This window comes from Ictidomys tridecemlineatus, chromosome 11 (genome assembly GCF_052094955.1).
Source record: "Ictidomys tridecemlineatus isolate mIctTri1 chromosome 11, mIctTri1.hap1, whole genome shotgun sequence".
Classification (NCBI taxonomy): domain Eukaryota; kingdom Metazoa; phylum Chordata; class Mammalia; order Rodentia; family Sciuridae; genus Ictidomys; species Ictidomys tridecemlineatus.
The window spans coordinates 48,551,639-48,569,487 of record NC_135487.1 but is presented as its reverse complement, the minus strand read 5'-3'; the positions used below and the strand labels follow the sequence as shown (position 1 = coordinate 48,569,487).

Genomic DNA, 17,849 nt, shown 5'->3' with positions numbered 1-17,849 from the left:
AGCTCTTTCTGTCTTGGTTGAGAAACACTGGTATTATTTCTGACTTGACTGCATATTAGATTCATCTAGGGAACTTTTAAAAATATACTGGCAACCAGGCTGAATCTCACTTGAATTGAATCATAGTCTAGGCATCTGAACCAGTTATCAATATTTTAAAATCTCCTCAAGGTGTACATTTTGCAGCCAATATTGACAACCAGGATATTTGCTAATCATTGGAAAATTGGTATAGGGATTCCAAAGATTAGGTGTTCAGAGATGGGAGAGAATGCCTCACTGAAGTAACAAGCACAAGAAAGGTAATTCTGTATTAAAACCAAAGGTCTTGATGATGTTAATATTAGTGGGTCTGGAGAGTTGGGGAAGGAAAGCAGTTCTAGGATTGTCTCTGACAGTGCCAAGTACAGGAGTTGCCAGTGAGCCAGAGCAGTGCGAGCTAAGCCAGAAATAGTAGACAGAGGCCAGACTGGAAAGTTTCTTGACTGCCAAAATTGTCACTTAGTATTTGGGGAACACTAATGGATGCATGTTCTATGACAGTAGATTTTTGGCTCAACTGAACTTGGTAACACGGAATAGAAGTCAGCTATGACTATAGATAAATGTTCACTCTCTGAGAAGCAAAAAAATGAAATGCTTAGCTGAGAATGGGTGCATTGTTAAGAATTTTATTTTATCCTGCCCTGTCTATCTTTTAATCAGGTTCTTTTGAGTCTCCACTTAGTAGGAAAGATACATTTTCTTCTTCCCTAGTCCCTTTTTTATCAGCATTTTTATATGACCTTGACAGCAGTGAGCATAAATTATTCATCTTTGTATTCTCCCATGGCAGCTATTTCAGATCATTGCATATAATACATGCTGGATAAATATTTGTTGACTAAATGTAGAATTTATTTTTGAGGTTTGAAATTATCATTTTACCCACTTTATTAGCTCTCCATTTCCACTGAAGAAATGAAAGTACTATCATAACTGATGAAAAGATACTAGACTGTGAAAATAATTGCTTCACCATACATAAATTGCTGTATGAATTTGAGTTCATAAGTAATGTAGATTATGTACAATAAACTGTTTTTATTGTTTGCCTAACAAATTCTTCTTGTGTTAGCCTTTTCTACAGAGCCCCTACTGTACTCCACCTATATTGGCAGTTAGACCCTCCCTCTCTGGTGCTACCATAGCATCTTCTCCCTTTCACAGGCTGTATCACTCTGATTATATGTTTATTTCTTCATCTCACCCATTACACTGTGAGCTCCTTGAAAGCAGGGGCCATGTCTTCATGTCTTACTCATATCTGTATAATAATGCCTAGCATAGTGATTGGTAGATAATTGATGCTCAGGCCATGTTACTGAATGATTAAAAATATGTTCAGTGGTCAAAAAAAAAAAAAAAGAACACCTTCCACTTTATGTCATTTTTGTTACAAAGATAAGTTATTTTGTGAAAAGTGATAGTCTCTCTGAGGGATAAAAGATACTACATTTGTTTTACTTGTGTGTTATTAATCATCTGAAATATAATGCTTTTATATTTATGTGAGTAACTGGCTTGAAAGAGTATATACACATGAGTATGTGCTTGCTTATTTTTTTTTAAAATAAGGACTATTCAAATAGATCCTCAGAAATACTATGATTATATAATATCAGTATCTTAAAATTATAAACATCACAGTTCTTTCCTTGGAACATTTTATAAAAACATACTAAGGTATTTCATTAATAAAGCTTAGCTAGGAGAATCATAGTTATTTTATTTTATATACCCTTAAAATTAAAGGATCTGCTTAAAATGTTACAAAAAGAAGCAGGAATACTTACTCATATTCGATTTTAATAAAGGGTGATAGCCAGTTAATCCTTTTACATAGGAATGAATGTAGAACTGTTTTACTGTTTGTGTTGATGGAATTATACTGATGTGTCCACATTCCTTTTCGTGCATATGAAAGTTGGCTAGCCAGACTTAAGAGTTTTAATCTATGGCTAGGTAACATTGCATGTCTAATGGTCTCTCATAGAAATAATAGCTGTGACCTTGATATCATTAAGCCATTTCTGTAATCAGCTGCCCTAATTAACCACACAGTATTCCTGTTAGAATTCAAGAGGCAGATATATAAGGCTGAATTATTTTATCTCTGAACTTTCTCCAGAAGTAATACTGTATTTTTTTTAATGTGGTTTTTTTTTTTTTATAACATATGTGTGAGAATATAAGAACAGAGCTTCTCCATTGTATAGTAGCTTGCAGGGTATACTAGAAGCAAAGGATACATAACTTGAGCTAATAATGGGATTTTTATATCATTTATAAATATTTATATATGACTTTCAGAATGACTCTGCTGTTTTAGTGAAAAAGCCACCATTCTAGAATCATATTTCTTATATAAATTCCAAATAATATGCTACATTCAGTTTAATAATGAAGTTTTCACTTTCTTTAAGAAAAGAGGAAACAAATGTACCTTATTGCTCAGAAGATAGAAGTATGATTGATAGAAACTTTTTGAATGTTTGAATGTCAGATGGGTCTATCATCGAACAGAAATTTATAGTTAAGCAATTAAGCTTAATGAACGCCGGTAGGCACATTGTTCTTCATTGGGCCAATTTTGCCCAATTTTCTCAAAGTTATTAAATCAGACAAATTCTTACATAGATATGAAACATCTAGCATTTATTACAACAAAGTTTCAACATGCTGTTATTTGTTACAGGTAATCTTTGGTAAATCTAGCTGTTCAGAATTTTCAAAGGAAGCCTATACAGCCGTAGTATATCATAACAGGTACTGAATTAAAATATTTCTTTCAAAGTTACTCACTTCTCAGTGGCATTGTTAGCACTCACATTAGTGTGTTTACCAAATGCTGTGCTGCGCTGACTGCCAAATTTAAGGCTGACATCAAAGTTATGATTTTCGTCTGTAAATGCACAGCCATTCTCCAGAGACATCTCAAATATAAGATTTTGTACAAAAACCATCTTTTCTATCTAATTATCTGATCCTTGCATTTTTACAATACTATTATTGTCATTATCGTCTCTGATCCTTTGATCTATTCCTGTTGTTTTCCCCTACTACTTTCTAGTTTTTATTTAACTCTTCACTAAGCTTAAACTCACTATAAAATTGTTGGTATTCTCAACATGCAATAATCCTTTGATATAATAACTTTTCATTTTACTTCCTTGGGAAATTGCTAATTTTGGTTAACCTTAATTTCTGCTTTCTTTTGGGGGGATTATTGACTGCTGTTGGAAAAAAATCACAAAATTGCACAAATCAAGGATATTGCAAATTGATGTTATTGTGTCATGTGATAGAGCTATATTAATTTATTTTATCTTCTTTTGAATCACTGTTTTTTCATAATTTTATTGTCACTGTTTTATTTTTTTATTTTAACCTCTCTCACATAAGAATAGCTGCAGGAGTTTCCTCTAGGTCCTCCTTTTCTTTTTGCTTTACTCTCTGTGTTCCTCTTATTATGTTCATGAAAACCATCCAACTCGAGATTCATAACTTCTCTACTTTTCATCTCCAATTATTACCATGCACTTCTGCCTTTCCTTATATTTCAAAAGTAGTAATGGCCCACTTCCTGCTCAATGTGAATTATTCCACCTCTGTTCTCTAACACTGGTCATCCAGCCTCTTCCAGAATAGTTCCAATCAGTTTTTCCTTCTCTTGCATCATCAGTGTTTGTTTCATTGTCTTTGACTCTTATTCTCAAATATGTTTCCCTGACTGAAAACAGTAACAACACATCTTTCTTTAGTGCGGTTGTATAATATGTGTTTTCTTTGCTCTCCTTACAACTTTTTTTTCTTTCTCACCTTTATTTTATGGCTATTTGCCAGTTTTCTTCTACTTCTTAAAACGTTCTTTTTCTTTTTTCTTTTTAGTAATAATAATTTTTTATCCCATATGTATAGGCACTCTACACAAAACACTAAGGCTTTGTTCTTAACTCTTTTTCTCTGTATCTTCTCTTCCTCAATAATTTCATTTGTTTCTCTCAGAGTTACATTCAATGAAAATGCTTCTAATTTAATGTTTATATGGATTGTTTCCACCTCTTTATTTTTAGTACTAACCCTCCTTCTGAGGCGCATGCATGTATTTTTATTGACCTACTGGAAATATTCATTTCAAAAGGTGCTCTGCTGCCTTTTTAGTTGTTGTATATCTGTCCCTGATTCCATCTCTAATGTTATATTTTTGTTCATGGTACCACCATTTTTCCAGTTGGTCCAGCTCAAAATTTTAAACAGCTTTGCCTTCCTTCTTTTATTCCCTAATAGCCAATGCTCTCTTGGTCTTGATGATCTTTCTGCTTCCTTACCAGATGTCTTGTGTTGTCCTGTTTCTGGTCCTCTCTTGGATCTTCTTTTCTGTTGTGGTGACAATTCCTTGTGTTTATTGAACTCCTACTCATTCTGTATTGGCTATCTCAAATAACATCTCCTCAACGGTAGGTAATCCCCTGATCTCACACTTGAAGTAATCTGTTCTTCTCTGTTCTTAAAGTGCTTAACCCTGCATACTCTATACTGCATACCAGGGGTTGGCAAACATTTTCTTCTTTCTTCCTTTTCTTTTTCCCCAGTGCTGGACATTGAACTGGGTAAAGGACTTTACTTATGCTGGGCAAGTATTCTACCACTAAGCTGCATCCCCAGGTCATAGATAGTATATGTTTTAGGTCTGGGCCCATAAGCCCTCTCCTGCACCCATTGAACTCTGCCACTGTAGCACAAAAGCAACCATAGACACTAAAGTTGCAAATAAATCAATGTGACTATGTTGCAAAGCTTTATTTATGGACACTGAAATTTGAATTTCATATAACTTTCAGGTGTCATGAAATATATTATCTTTTTTTTTTTAACTATTTAAAAACGTAAAAACCATTCTTAATTTTCAGGCTGTATATAACTAAGCAGGGGACTGGATTTGGCCCTTGAACCAAGGTTTGCCAACCCCTGTTTTATAGCATAGCTATTGATATCTGGGTCTTATTTATATTTCTACTAAATTAAACACTTTTTGAGGGTAATTGTTTGTTTATATTTATCTTTAAGACCACCACAGAAGTAACAGTGTTTAGCCTAAAGTCGGACAAATTAAACCTACTCATTGAATGAGTAATTCTTGTAGATAACTTAATTTTTCACAGAAGCCTTTATGTAATGTGAATTCAGGAAAAAGTGAACCATAACACTCAATTCTAGGAAAGATATTGATAAAGAAGGTAGTAATTTCTTAAAATTTCTGTTTCGTCTAGGTTGTTGTTGTTGTTGTTATTATTATTATTATTATTTTGCTCCTAGCATTAGTGGCATTAAAATGGCAGTACTGTCTGACATTGTTCATAAATTCAACTTTTTCATAATTCAGTGATAATTGGTGAGATTAATAATAGGATTTATAGCCTTTTTCCCCCCTCCAAAGTCATTAAGTTCTCAGATGGCTAGCATCATCAGCTCTTTCTTATTAGTATTATTTAAAGCCTAGATCCTCTTAGTATTTTTGTGGCCAAATCCATACCTATTAACATGTTTTTGAGGCTTATTTGAGAGGGAAGGATGTTTGACTAATTAGCCTATGAGAAAAAAACTGTAATTGATGGGACAGCCTTAGGATGGGTGGAGATGTATGGTTTAGTTGCATTTTCATAAATATAAATTTTAGTATGGAAGGTTGGGATGCTAAGGTTCTGTCCCTTTTAAATGGATATCATGAATAACAATCATGCTTTCCTTTAAAAATGCCCCATCTCTGTGGATGTTGAGACAAAATATAATGAAACATGTTTGATGAAACATGATATTTATTATATTTTTGTAGTATGTAGGAGCACTTCTAAACTGTGGGACAAACTTAATTTTTGAACGTTCCCTGATTTTATCTTTTTGTTCTTGCTGTTGTTTTTATTTAAGTCAATTCTAGTCCATATTTTGGTAATATTTTTTATTTTGTTAACAGTAGAATAATTGATAAAGATGTTCCACAGAGAGTTTATCTTCATATTAGGGTATCTTTAGAGAGATCTCTTTCTTTCTTTCTTTCTTTCTTTCTTTCTTTCTTTCTTTCTTTCTTTCTTTCTTTCTTTCTTTCTTTCTTTCTTTCTTTCTAAGGTGATACAAATTAGTATTAATATAAAACGGTACTCCTACAAAAGAAAAAATGTTTTTCTATGGAATGGTTTTAAAATACACACTTATAAAGCTCATATTATTTTTTCTCTGTGTGTCAGAATAGATTCGTAAACATAAAAAGCTCTACGTAAATCTCTTTTTATATACAGATTCCAATGCAATATAGGTCTCGGTATCAAGGTGGTAATAATTAATGAATTTTTGAGCAGTAGGATTACTTACCCACTAATAAAAATGGGATGAGAAATTTCAGAAATAGTGATAGCTCTCTCATCTAGAAATAGAATTTGATCATTTGGAGTTTGGAAATAAAGAAAAATATTTTGGATTAGAGGAAAAATAAAGCATGAATAATAAAATTAATTTAAAAATTGCTCAAATATACAAATGCAGTAATTATTTTGGGCAAATTACTGATTACTGATTTTTGTTTTTATTCTTTTGTATGAAGGTCTCCTGATTTTCATGAAGAAGTCAAGGTTAAACTTCCTGCTACTTTAACTGATCATCATCACTTGCTTTTTACTTTCTATCATGTTAGTTGTCAACAAAAACAGAATACTCCTCTTGAAACCCCAGTTGGATATACAGTAAGTCCTTTTTATTAAATATTTAGCTCTTAAAATACTTATGATACTTAAGATAATAATTGATGTTTCTTATTATTTAAATATTCCCTGATTCCATACAGTTATAAGTTGCATTTGTAAGACAATCATCATAACAAGATAATACTCATTAGTTCGATAAATGAATCAATAAATTGATTAACTTGTATAAACATATAGATGTTGATCCTGAACATTGAGTGTTTACCCAACAATGCAATATAAGGAGAGAATGGTTTGATTGTAAAATTAATAAAATAAACTCTTACAAAAGAAATTAAAACTCTTGAATAATTATCAGAAATCTTTGAAATACAAGGTAAAACTCAGATCATGTGCTATAATATAATTTTGTCAGAAAAATCATGTTTCCACCCAGAAGAGGAAACCAACATTTGATTTATTATTTTTGTTTCTTGCATTGGTGACATGAATTTTGTGAATTGTAAGAAAATAAATTTGCATTTATACTTTTAGTTTGGCTATCAGCATTCATAGGCTGATTAATCTTTCATTATTCACTTTGAAACTTATCACAGTTTTAAAATTGATTCACTTCATATCCTTTTTTAGGGATTAACTTTTTCTTAGGTAAATAAGAACCCCCTATATTATACATTGAATGGTTAGTAGTAATGTTTTGAGGATCCTCCTTGATAAAATGTCATTAGATTTGTCTAGTAGCAGAAAACTGTATTGATTGCCTTTAGAGAAATTATGAAAACATGTAATTATTACTTATATAATTAAACTGCCTTATGTTTGGTAATAAGAGATAAATTTAGCTAATACCAAGTTCTTAGGACAGTAATTATTTTTATAACAAACACATTAAATTGTTTACTTTTCATTTAAAAGTGGATACCAATGCTTCAGAATGGACGGTTGAAGACTGGCCAGTTTTGCCTACCAGTCTCACTAGAAAAACCACCACAGGCTTATTCTGTACTATCTCCTGAGGTCAGTATTTCTCATATTGTAATTCTTCAAATTGAATGTAATGGCTTATTCATTATAAAAATGTTTTCACCAAACAAAACCTTGCGATTTCTTCTATCTGTAAGTAGATAAGGAAGTAATATTATTTCCCTTACATGAAGATTCTTCTTATGAAACTTAGAAGCTTTAATCTTTTTTTTAAATTAAAATAAGTATATTCATTTTAAAGCCAAAATTATATATGAAATGTAAATTCAAAGAAAAATAAATTTGCAAGATTTTCGTATTGTAATATGAGAAGCTTCTTTAAATAAACGAATGCTTGCTTTTTTTTTTTTCTTGGAACCAGGGATTGAATCCAGGGGTGCTTAACCACTGAACTATATCCCTAGCTTTTTCTTTCTTTCTTTTTCATTTCTTTTTGTCTGAGACAGGATCTCACCACAAGTTTCTTAGAGCCTCGCTAAATTGCTGAGGCTGGCTTTGAACTCATGGGCCTCCTACCCAAGCAACTGGGGTTATAGAGGTGCGACACCATACATAGCTGAATGTTCCTTTCAATAGTTTTAGATTTCACTAAAAGACTAGAGGAAAGAAACCAGATTTGAATTAATTTTTAGTATCTTTTTGAAAATGAGGATCAAGTAAGTGAAAATAAGTAGGTATCAACATGCAATACAAGAAATATTAGCAGTTTTGATGAATGGCATTATTGACTTAAAATTCTTTAAATAAAAACACTGGGAAACTCTTATGAATCAGCAGCCATTGTTCAAAAACCAAAGTGGCTTGTGAGACAACTTTTCCATGATGATTACCAGTTTCTCTAAATCACATTGACTAACTGGTTGTAAACATTAATATGAACTCTGCCTTTTGTATATTCTTCTGATGGCATTTGTTTTCAAAATACAACTAAAAACTGGCATGGTGGCTCATACCTTTAATTGCAGCTATGTGGGAGGCGGAGACCAGAGAACTGCAAATTTGAGGGCATCTCGGAAAATTTAGTAAGACCCTGTCTTAAAATTAAAAGGGCTAGAGATGTAGCTTTATGGTAGAGCACTTGCCTAGTGTGTGAAAGATCCTAGGTTCGGTTCCCAGTATGGCAGAAAGAAAAATAGAAAGAAAAAAATGCATTTATAAACAATTTGAATTTTTATTTAAAAAAGAAAAGCAATACAACTATTGCTCTGACCTCTGTTTTCAACATTCTCTGTCACTCACTCAGCTCTCACCACATATCACCCAGCCTTTGCTGTTTGTTCGTCAGACACACAAAGTTCATTCCCATCTTAGGCCATTGCAGTCCCCTGTGTTTGCAGTGTTCTGTCACAAGGTCTACTTGTCATTTCATTCAGACAACCATTTAAATGTCTTGTCTCCAGAGAAGTCATCCATGATTATTCTGTCTTAAATAGCAAACTCTACTACTTCACCTCTTCTTTTAAAATTTTTCCTCGTATCATTTGTCATTGACTTCACATTTGAAATTTCTTTAGTGGAGCCTTTTTTTTTTAAAAGAATGGTATTATTCATTTATTACAGTGATTCTCAAACTTGTCTGTATACCACAATCCTTTGAGGAGTTCCTTTTTAAAAAAATTATTGGCTCTTTATAGATATACATGACAATATGATTCATTTTGACATAATTATAAAAACATGGAATATAATTTTTTTCTAATTCAGTTCCCAGTACTTCTCCTTTCCCTCCCATCCTTCATCTCCCTGTTCCCTTTTCCCTACTCTACGGATCTTTCTGGTATGTACTTATATATATTTTTTGATTAGTTTCTTGTGGATGCACATGATGATGAGATTCTCTGTGGTATATTCATGTATTTATATACATAGGAAAGTTAAGTTAGAATCACTCCACTGCCTTTCCCTATCCCATTCTCACTCCCTTGTCTTCATTCCCGTTTGTCTACTCTACTGATCTTACATTCTTTTTTTTTTTTTTTTTTTAATTCCCCTCCCTTTGTTTTGAATTAGCTTTCTCATATCAGAAAACATTCGACCTTTCACTTCTGGGGACTGGCTAATTCCACTTAGTATGATAATCTCCAGTTACATCCATTTACTGGTAAATGCCATAAAGTCATTCTTCTTTATGGCTAATACTCCATTGTGTATATATACCACATTTTCTGTATTCATTCATTTGTTGAAGGGCACCTAGGTTGGCTACATAGCTTAGCTATTGTGGATTGTGCTGCTGTAAACATTGATGTGGCTGTGTTACTATAATGTGCTAATTTTAAATCTTTTGAATTTATACTGAGGAGTGGGATAACTGGGTCTTTTGGTGGTTCCATTCCTAGTTTTCTGAGGAATCTCCACACTGGTTTTCAAAGTGATTGCACTAATTTGCAGTCCTACCAACAATGTATGAGTAAACCCACACATCCTTACTAACATTTATTATTACTTGTATTCTTGCCATTCTGACCTGAGTGAAATGAAATCTCAAAAGTAGTTTTAATTTGCATTTCTCTAGTTGCTAGAGATGTTGAACATTTTTTCATATATTTGGTGACCATTTATATTTCTTCTTTTGAGAAGTATCTATTTATTTCCTTTGCCCATATATTGATTGGGTTATTTGGTTTTTTTGGTGTTCAGTTTTTTGAGTTCTTTGTATAACTTGCATATTAATACCCTATCTGGGAGCAGGTGGCAAAGATTGTCTCCCATTCTGTAGGCTCTTTCTTCATGCTCTTATTTCCTTTGCTGTGGAGAAGCTTTTTAGTTTGATGACTGATTTTTTTCATTTTACTTCTTGCACTTCTAAAGGAGTCTTTAGGAGTCAGTTCCTGAGCTGACATGTTGGAGTGTTGGGCCTGCATTTTATTCTAGTAGTTACAGAGTTTCTAGTCTAATTCCCAAGTCTTTGATCCACTTTGAGTTGATTGTTGTGCAGGTTGAGAGATAGGGTTAATTTTCATTCTAGTATATATGGATTTCCAATTTCCCCAGAACCATTTGTTAAGAGGCTCTCTTTTCTCCAATGTATGTTTTTGAAACCTTTGTCTAGTAGCAGATACCTGTATTTATGTGGGTTTGTCTCTGTGTCTTCTGTAGGTCTTCATGCCTGTCTTGGTGCCAGTACCATGCTTCTTTTGTTACCATAGCTCTGTAGGATAATTTGACATCTGGTATTATGATGCCTACTGCTTCGCTTTTCTTGCTAAGAATTGTTTTGGCTATTGTGAGTCTTTTATTCTTCCAAATGAGTTTCATAACTGCTTTATGTGACATTCTGTGAAGAATGTCATTGGCATTTTGGTGGGAATTGCATTATAAGTTTATAGAGCTTTTTGTAGTATGGCCATTTTGACAGTATAATTTCTGCCTATCCAAGAACATGAGAGGTTTTCCATCTTCTAAGGTCTAGTGAAGGCTTTTTGATATGGCTTGGTTGCATAAAAATGTGGTCTTTTATCAGATATAGTATATTTCAAAGGAAATTTTTCAAAAGAAAATATGCTTTTGTGGAATTTTTAGATTTGTTTTTACTTAGTTGATTTGCAAATGCAAGGTTAGTTTCTAAAATTAATTCTGATAAGATCTCAATGTAAATGAGGAACATGTTATTAGAAAATAGAGAAAAGATAATCCTTGTTATAAGGTAGCATAGAACTTAGCTGAACTATGTTCTCTTGTTTTATGAAACATAAAACTAGCATATGATGAAACTGGATATTTGGCTGAAGAGCTTTCTAAAGGAAAGTGATGTTGAAGGAGCAGCATGATTCCTCCAGACTGGAGAAAATGTGAAAGCAGAGAAATTAATTGGAAAAGGAATTGTTAAACCCAAAGGCAAATTTATAAAAATCTTAGCCTATTTGTTTTATTAAAATTGAGAAAGCATGTTTTGATGATAATAACAAGGCTCTTTATCATGTGATAAAGAGTTTATGGGATAATATAAGCAGATACACTGCCAGTTTGAACTAAAGGATATATTATTGGATGAAATGAAGGAAGATTCTTGGCCTTCCTGGGTTTGACAGGAGAGGAAATAAAACTATTTGCTTGTGAATGTACTGTTCTTCAAGAAGAGGAAAGTGGAATATTTTGCCAAGGATGTTCTGTACTGCAGCCTTTCTAGTTGTAAATTCTATTAACTTTCGTTGTTTATCATGGAAGGTTTTTATTTCATCATCAAATCTAAAGCTTAATTTTGCTAGAATAAAATTCTTGGCATCCATTTTCTTTCAGAGCTTGGTATATGTTGTTCCATGATCTCCTGGCTATGAGGGTCTGGGTTGAAAATCTGCTGAGATACAAATTGATCTCTCTCTATATGTGATCTGATTCCTCTCTCTTGAGGCTTTTAAGATTCTATTCTTATTCTGTATGCTGCACATTTTCATTATAAAAAAATTGAAAGCATTTGCTTTAAAAACTGGAACAAGACAGGGATGCCCTCTTTCACCACTTCTATTTAACATAGTTCTTGAAACACTGGCTAGAGCAATTAGACAGTTGAGAGAAATTAAAGGGGTACGGATAGGGAAAGAAGAACTCAAATTGGCACTATTTGCCAACGATATGATTCTATACCTAGAAAACCCAAAAAATTCCACCAGAAAACTTCTAGAACTAGTAAATGAATTCAGCAAAGTAACAGGATACAAAAATCAACACCCATAAATTAAAGGCATTTCTGTGTATCAGTGACAAATCCTCTAAAATGGAAACATGGAAAACTATACCATTTATAATAGCATCCAAAAAAAACCACAAAAAACCTTGGGGATCAACTTAGTGAAAGAACTCTATAACAAAAACTACAGAATGATAAAGAAAGAAATTAGAAGATGGAAATATCTCTCTTGTTCTTAAAAAGAATTAATATTGTAAAAATGACCATACTATCAAAAGCACTATACAGAGTTAATGAAATTACAATCAAAATCCCAATGACATTCCAGATAGAAATAGAAAAGGTAGTCATGAAATTCATCTGGAAAAATAAGAGACCCAGAATAGCTAAAGCAATCCTTAGCAAGAAGAGAAGTAGATGTGATTACTATACTAGACCTAACGAAAACAACATGGTATTGGCACCAAAATAGTGGTTCAGATAGAGTACACAGAGACAAACCAACGTAACTATGGTTATCTTATATTTTACAAAGGCGCCAAAAACATACATTGGAGAAAAGATAACCTCTTCAACAAATGGAGCTGGGAAAATTGGAAATCCATATGCAATAAAATGAAATTAAACCCCTATCTCTCACCATGCATAAAACTCAACTCAAAATGGACCAAGGACCTAGGAATTAAACCAGAGACACTACATCTGTTAGAAGAAACAGTAAGCCCAAATCTCCATGATGTCAGATTAGGCCCCAACTTCCTTAATAAGACTCTTATAGTACAAAAATTAATAATCAAGAATCAATAAATGGGATGGATTCAAATTAAAAAGCTTCTTTCAGCAAAAGAAATAATCAATGAGGTGAATAAAAAGCCTACTAATTGGGAACAAATTCTTACCACATACACATCAGGTAGGCCACTAATCTCTAGGGTATATAAAGAACTCAAAAAGCTAAGCACCAAAAAAACAAATAACCCAATCAGTAAATGGGCTAAGGAACTGAACAGACACTTCTCAGAAGAAGATATACAATCAATCAACAAATATATGAAAAAATGTTCAACATCTCTAGCAATTAGAGAAATGCAAGTCAAAACTAAGATTTCATCTCACTCCAGTCAAAATGGCAGCTATTAAGAATATAAACAACAATAAGTGTTGGTGAGGATGAGGGGAAAAAGGCATACTCAGACATTACTAGTGGAGCTGCAAATTGGTGCAGCCAATATGAAAAGCAGTATGGAGATTCCTTGGAAAACTTGGAATGGAACCACCATTTGACAGCTAACTCACTCCTCAGTCTTTACCCAAAGGACCTAAAAATAGCATACTACAGGGACACAGCCAAATAATGTTTATAGCAGTACAATTTATAATAGCTAAACTGTGAAACCAACCTAGATGCCCTTCAATAGATGAATGGATAAAGAAAATGTGGTATATATACACAATGGAACATTATTCAGCATTGAAAGAGAATAAAATCATGACATTTACAGGTAAATGGATGGAGCTGAAAAATATAATGCCAAGTGAAATTAGCCAATCCCAAAAAAACCAAATGCTGAATGATTTCTTTGATTTAAGGATGCTGATTCATAATATGTTGTCGGGGTGGGGGTGATGGGAAGATTAAATGAACTCTAGATAGGGCAAAGGGGAAATAGGAGGGAGTGGAAGGAAGGGGGCACAAGGGTAAGAAAGACAGTGGAATGTGATGGTCATCTTTACCCTAAGTACACGTATGAAGACATGAAGGATATGACTATTTTGTGTACAATCAGAGATATGAAAAATTGTGATCTGTATGTGTAATATGAATTTTAATGCATTCTGTTGTCACATATAACAAATTAAAATTAAAAAAAGAAAAAATTTAAAAAAGAAGAGGAAAGTGATCCCAATAGTGCCTCAGAGATTACCAGTGTCACTGCCCTGGTTTCAATAATCCAACAGCCTCTGCCTAAAGCTTAGGGCAAAGTGTTGGGGACCAGTTTCCCTGCTGGCTGTGCCAGGAATGGATCCATCCTGGAGCAAAAGAAGTGATGCTGCTGTCCCAACGAGCCTTGAGAGCAGATCATCAATCCAAAGAATACTCTTTAGAGATACCAGAAATAAACCCAAACATATAGTGTATGAATTTTTTATAAGGAAACCAGGAAGACACATGGGGAAAGGATAGTCTCTTCAATAATGATACTGGAAAAACTGTATTTCCACATGCAAAAGAAGGAAATTGGAACTTTATCTTATAGCATACCTGCAACTCAATTCCAAATGAATAAAAGACCAAAATGTAAGATCTGAAATCTTAAAATTCCTGGAAGAGAAGCATGGGTGAAAAGTTCCTTGGCATTTACCATGGCAGTATTTTGGATATCAATAAACAAAATCTCAAGCTATAAAAGCAAAAATAAAAATAAATAATAAAAAATGTTTAAAATTAAAATGAGATTATATTGAACTGAAAAGCTTCTACATAGCAAACAAAACAGTCAACTAAGTGAAATGACAAAACAAAAATGTAGTGTCAACCTAAGGCTTGGGAGAAAATAATTGTAACTCATATATATTTGATTATAATTGTAAATCATCTATTAGGTGTTAATACGTAAAATTTTTAAAGAACTCCTACAACTTTACATTAGAAAAATAACCTTATTAAAAACTGGGAAAAGGATTTAGTAGATATTTTTCAAATAAAAAAAAATCATCATCAGGAATATGAAAATAGGCTTAACATCATTAATTGTTTGGGAAATGCAAGTCTGTACTGCTATTAATATCATCTCTTATCCATTAGGATTGATACTTTCAAAAAAGACTAGATACAATAAATGTTGGCAGAGTTGAAGAGGCAAAGGTACTTTTGTACACTCTTCATGGAAATAAAGATTAGTACAGCCCTTGCAGACAACAATATGGTGGTTCCTAAAGAAACTAAAAGTTGGAACTGCCATGACTCATCAGTCCCTCTTCTGGGCATATGTACAAGGAAATGAATTTACTATCTTGTAAAGATCTGCACTCCTGTGTTCATTGCAACATTATTTATAATGGCCAAAATATGGAAAAAAAAAACCTAAGTGTCCATCAGTGGATGAATGGGTAAAGATATTGTTGTATATATTCAATGTAATACTATTCAACCTTAAAAAGGAGATCCTGCCATTTGCTACAATATGGATGAGTCTGAAGGACATTATGCTAAAAGAAATAAGCCAGGTCAGAATAAAAATTATTATTCATCTCACTTCATGAGGACTATAGTTAAGAAAGATAAAGCCATACTAAATTTGAGATTCTTGATAAATGAGTAAGTTGTAGCAAAACAAAACAAAAAATGGTAAGTTGATGAATATTAATCTGCTTTACCACAGTAGCCATTTTATTATGTTTATGTATCCCATAATATGTTGTATACTTTAAACATACACAATAATATTTCTTTAAAACAACAGCAATACAGAATATTATTCTTGAGCCTTGGGAGCATTGTTAGGTTTTAGATTTGCTTGGGACATGTCACTCCTTCCTCCTTTCCTGTTTCTTTCATTTGAAATAGTAATGCCTATCCATACTTGTCCTACCATTGTATTTTGGAAATTCCTGACTTGTCTGGTTTCACAGGTTCATAGCTAGAGAGGAATTTTGCCTTAGGATGAATTGTATTTCCATTTTCACCCATATTTGACTTATATGATATTTAGATGAGACTTTAAACTTTAGGCTTGTTGCTGGAATGAGGTAAATGTCCAAGGTTTTTGGAAATAATGAATCTATCTCGTATTCCAGAGCATAATTTGGAGAGGACCAGGACAGAGTGCTATGTACTGAGTTTTGTCCCCGCAGAATTCATGTGGTAAAGATTTAACCCCCCAGTGTGATAGTATTGGAGATGGAGCCTTTGGGAGATAATTAGGTTCAGGTGATGTCATAAGGGTAGGGCCCCTGATAAGATTAGTAGTCTAGTTAGAAGAGATATAGAGAACTTGACAACTTCCCTGATATCTGCTGGCACCAGTGTGAGGACATAAACAACAAAGTGGCTACCTGCAACCCATGAAAGATCTCTCACCAGAAACTGATCATGCTGACATCTGATCTTGGATATCCAGTCTTCTGAACTATGAGAAAATACATTTCTGTTGTTTGAGCTACCCAATCAATAGTAATTTGTTATGGTATTTGTGAAGACAGTCTTTGTATCGAATCTTTATTTTCTGTAAAAATAAGAAGAATAATTAATACCTATAATAATGAATTATATTGATAAGTGAATGATGGAGAACATTTAGAATGGTGACAGTTAAATGGAAAGTGCTTTAGATGTTTTGCTACTATTATGTCATTGCTATTGCTACTGCTCGTTATAGTAATTCAAGGTAGCAGTTTTATTTTTAGCTTGTGTCAGATTTACCCAGAAGGTTTGTTGTAACTCTAGCTGTGAACCTTACCCCCAGTTTCTGATGTAGTAGGTATTGGTTGGAACTTGAGTATTTACATTCCTAATAGTGTGCCCAGATGACATTTATGCTGCTGATTCCTTGACCAGACTTTGCAAATTGTTTTTAAAGAAGTATATATGTACATTTTACTTATGTCTTGTATTTTAAAGCTGAAAACAAGTGTTTTGGGTTGAAAGAGCTAATATTGTTTCTTGCTTTGAGAGGTTTCAACTTGTTCTAGCATCTTTGTTTTTCACAAATGTTTCACTTTGTAATTGGCTTCAGTAGAGAGATTGAATATCTTACTTAGTGATAGAATTTGTAATGGGAAACTGACTTCATTTGGTTTTCTTTATACATATAAAAAGAAAAACCATGAGAAAGAAATCCCTCTTTTTTGCTGTTCATGTTTTTTTTCATTCATTTCAAGGTTATTTGTAATTGCTTATTGAATCATTTTTTTTTAATGGTAGCTACTTTTAAATTCTTGCCAGATCTATTCAACATCTATGTTATCTTATTACCAGTGTCTGATGATTGTCTTTTCCCATTTAGGTCAAGATTTTCCTAGCCTTGGTATGATGCATAATTTTCAGTTATATCATGGATATTTTGGGTATTATGAGACTCTAAATTTTGTTTAAATATTTTGTCTTAATAGCAGGAAAGGGAGGCACTAGTACCAGGATAGATGAAGTCCAAATTTCCCAAAGTGTCTGCTTTCACTCCCTGGGGTTTGTTGGTTGGGGGTATCAATGTGAGGTAGAGATGGGATTGCAACCTCCTTGCTAGGCCTCTACTGACAACTCCCTTTTGGGGGTGTGTGTATGGCGGGGTGCCTTATTACTGTTCTCTGCTTGTCTCCACTGATACCAGGGTTAATTGGCAAATTGTTATCATCAGAAGGGAATGGGCTCCCATCTGTGTCTTCTAAATACCACCTAAGTGTGGTTGGTTTGGGTACCTCATTATAGCTAACTTTTAGCCTGGGCCCTTCCCTCAGTCCAGGGAAATGAGAGTGGACCAAGATTTGTTCCCTTAAGATTGTCT

The 17,849-nt window shown here is 33.3% G+C and overlaps 1 protein-coding gene across 18 annotated transcripts in view; it reads left to right on the top strand.

The window, feature by feature from the left end:
* Dock7 (dedicator of cytokinesis 7) overlaps positions 1-17,849 on the top strand; it is a 192,164-nt gene that overhangs the window by 82,633 nt on the left and 91,682 nt on the right. For 17 of the 18 annotated variants that reach the window (XR_013427845.1, XM_040288763.2, XM_040288766.2 and 14 more), the window contains exons 16-18: positions 2,738-2,808; positions 6,638-6,776; positions 7,653-7,754. Coding sequence is in view for 17 of the 18 variants with exons in the window: in XM_040288763.2 (XP_040144697.1) it covers positions 2,738-2,808; positions 6,638-6,776; positions 7,653-7,754 (312 nt within the window). In the remaining variant the exon portion in view is untranslated. Of the gene's footprint in view, positions 1-2,737; positions 2,809-6,637; positions 6,777-7,652; positions 7,755-17,849 lie in introns of those variants that run through there. The other variant, XM_040288769.2, reaches the window with a different exon arrangement.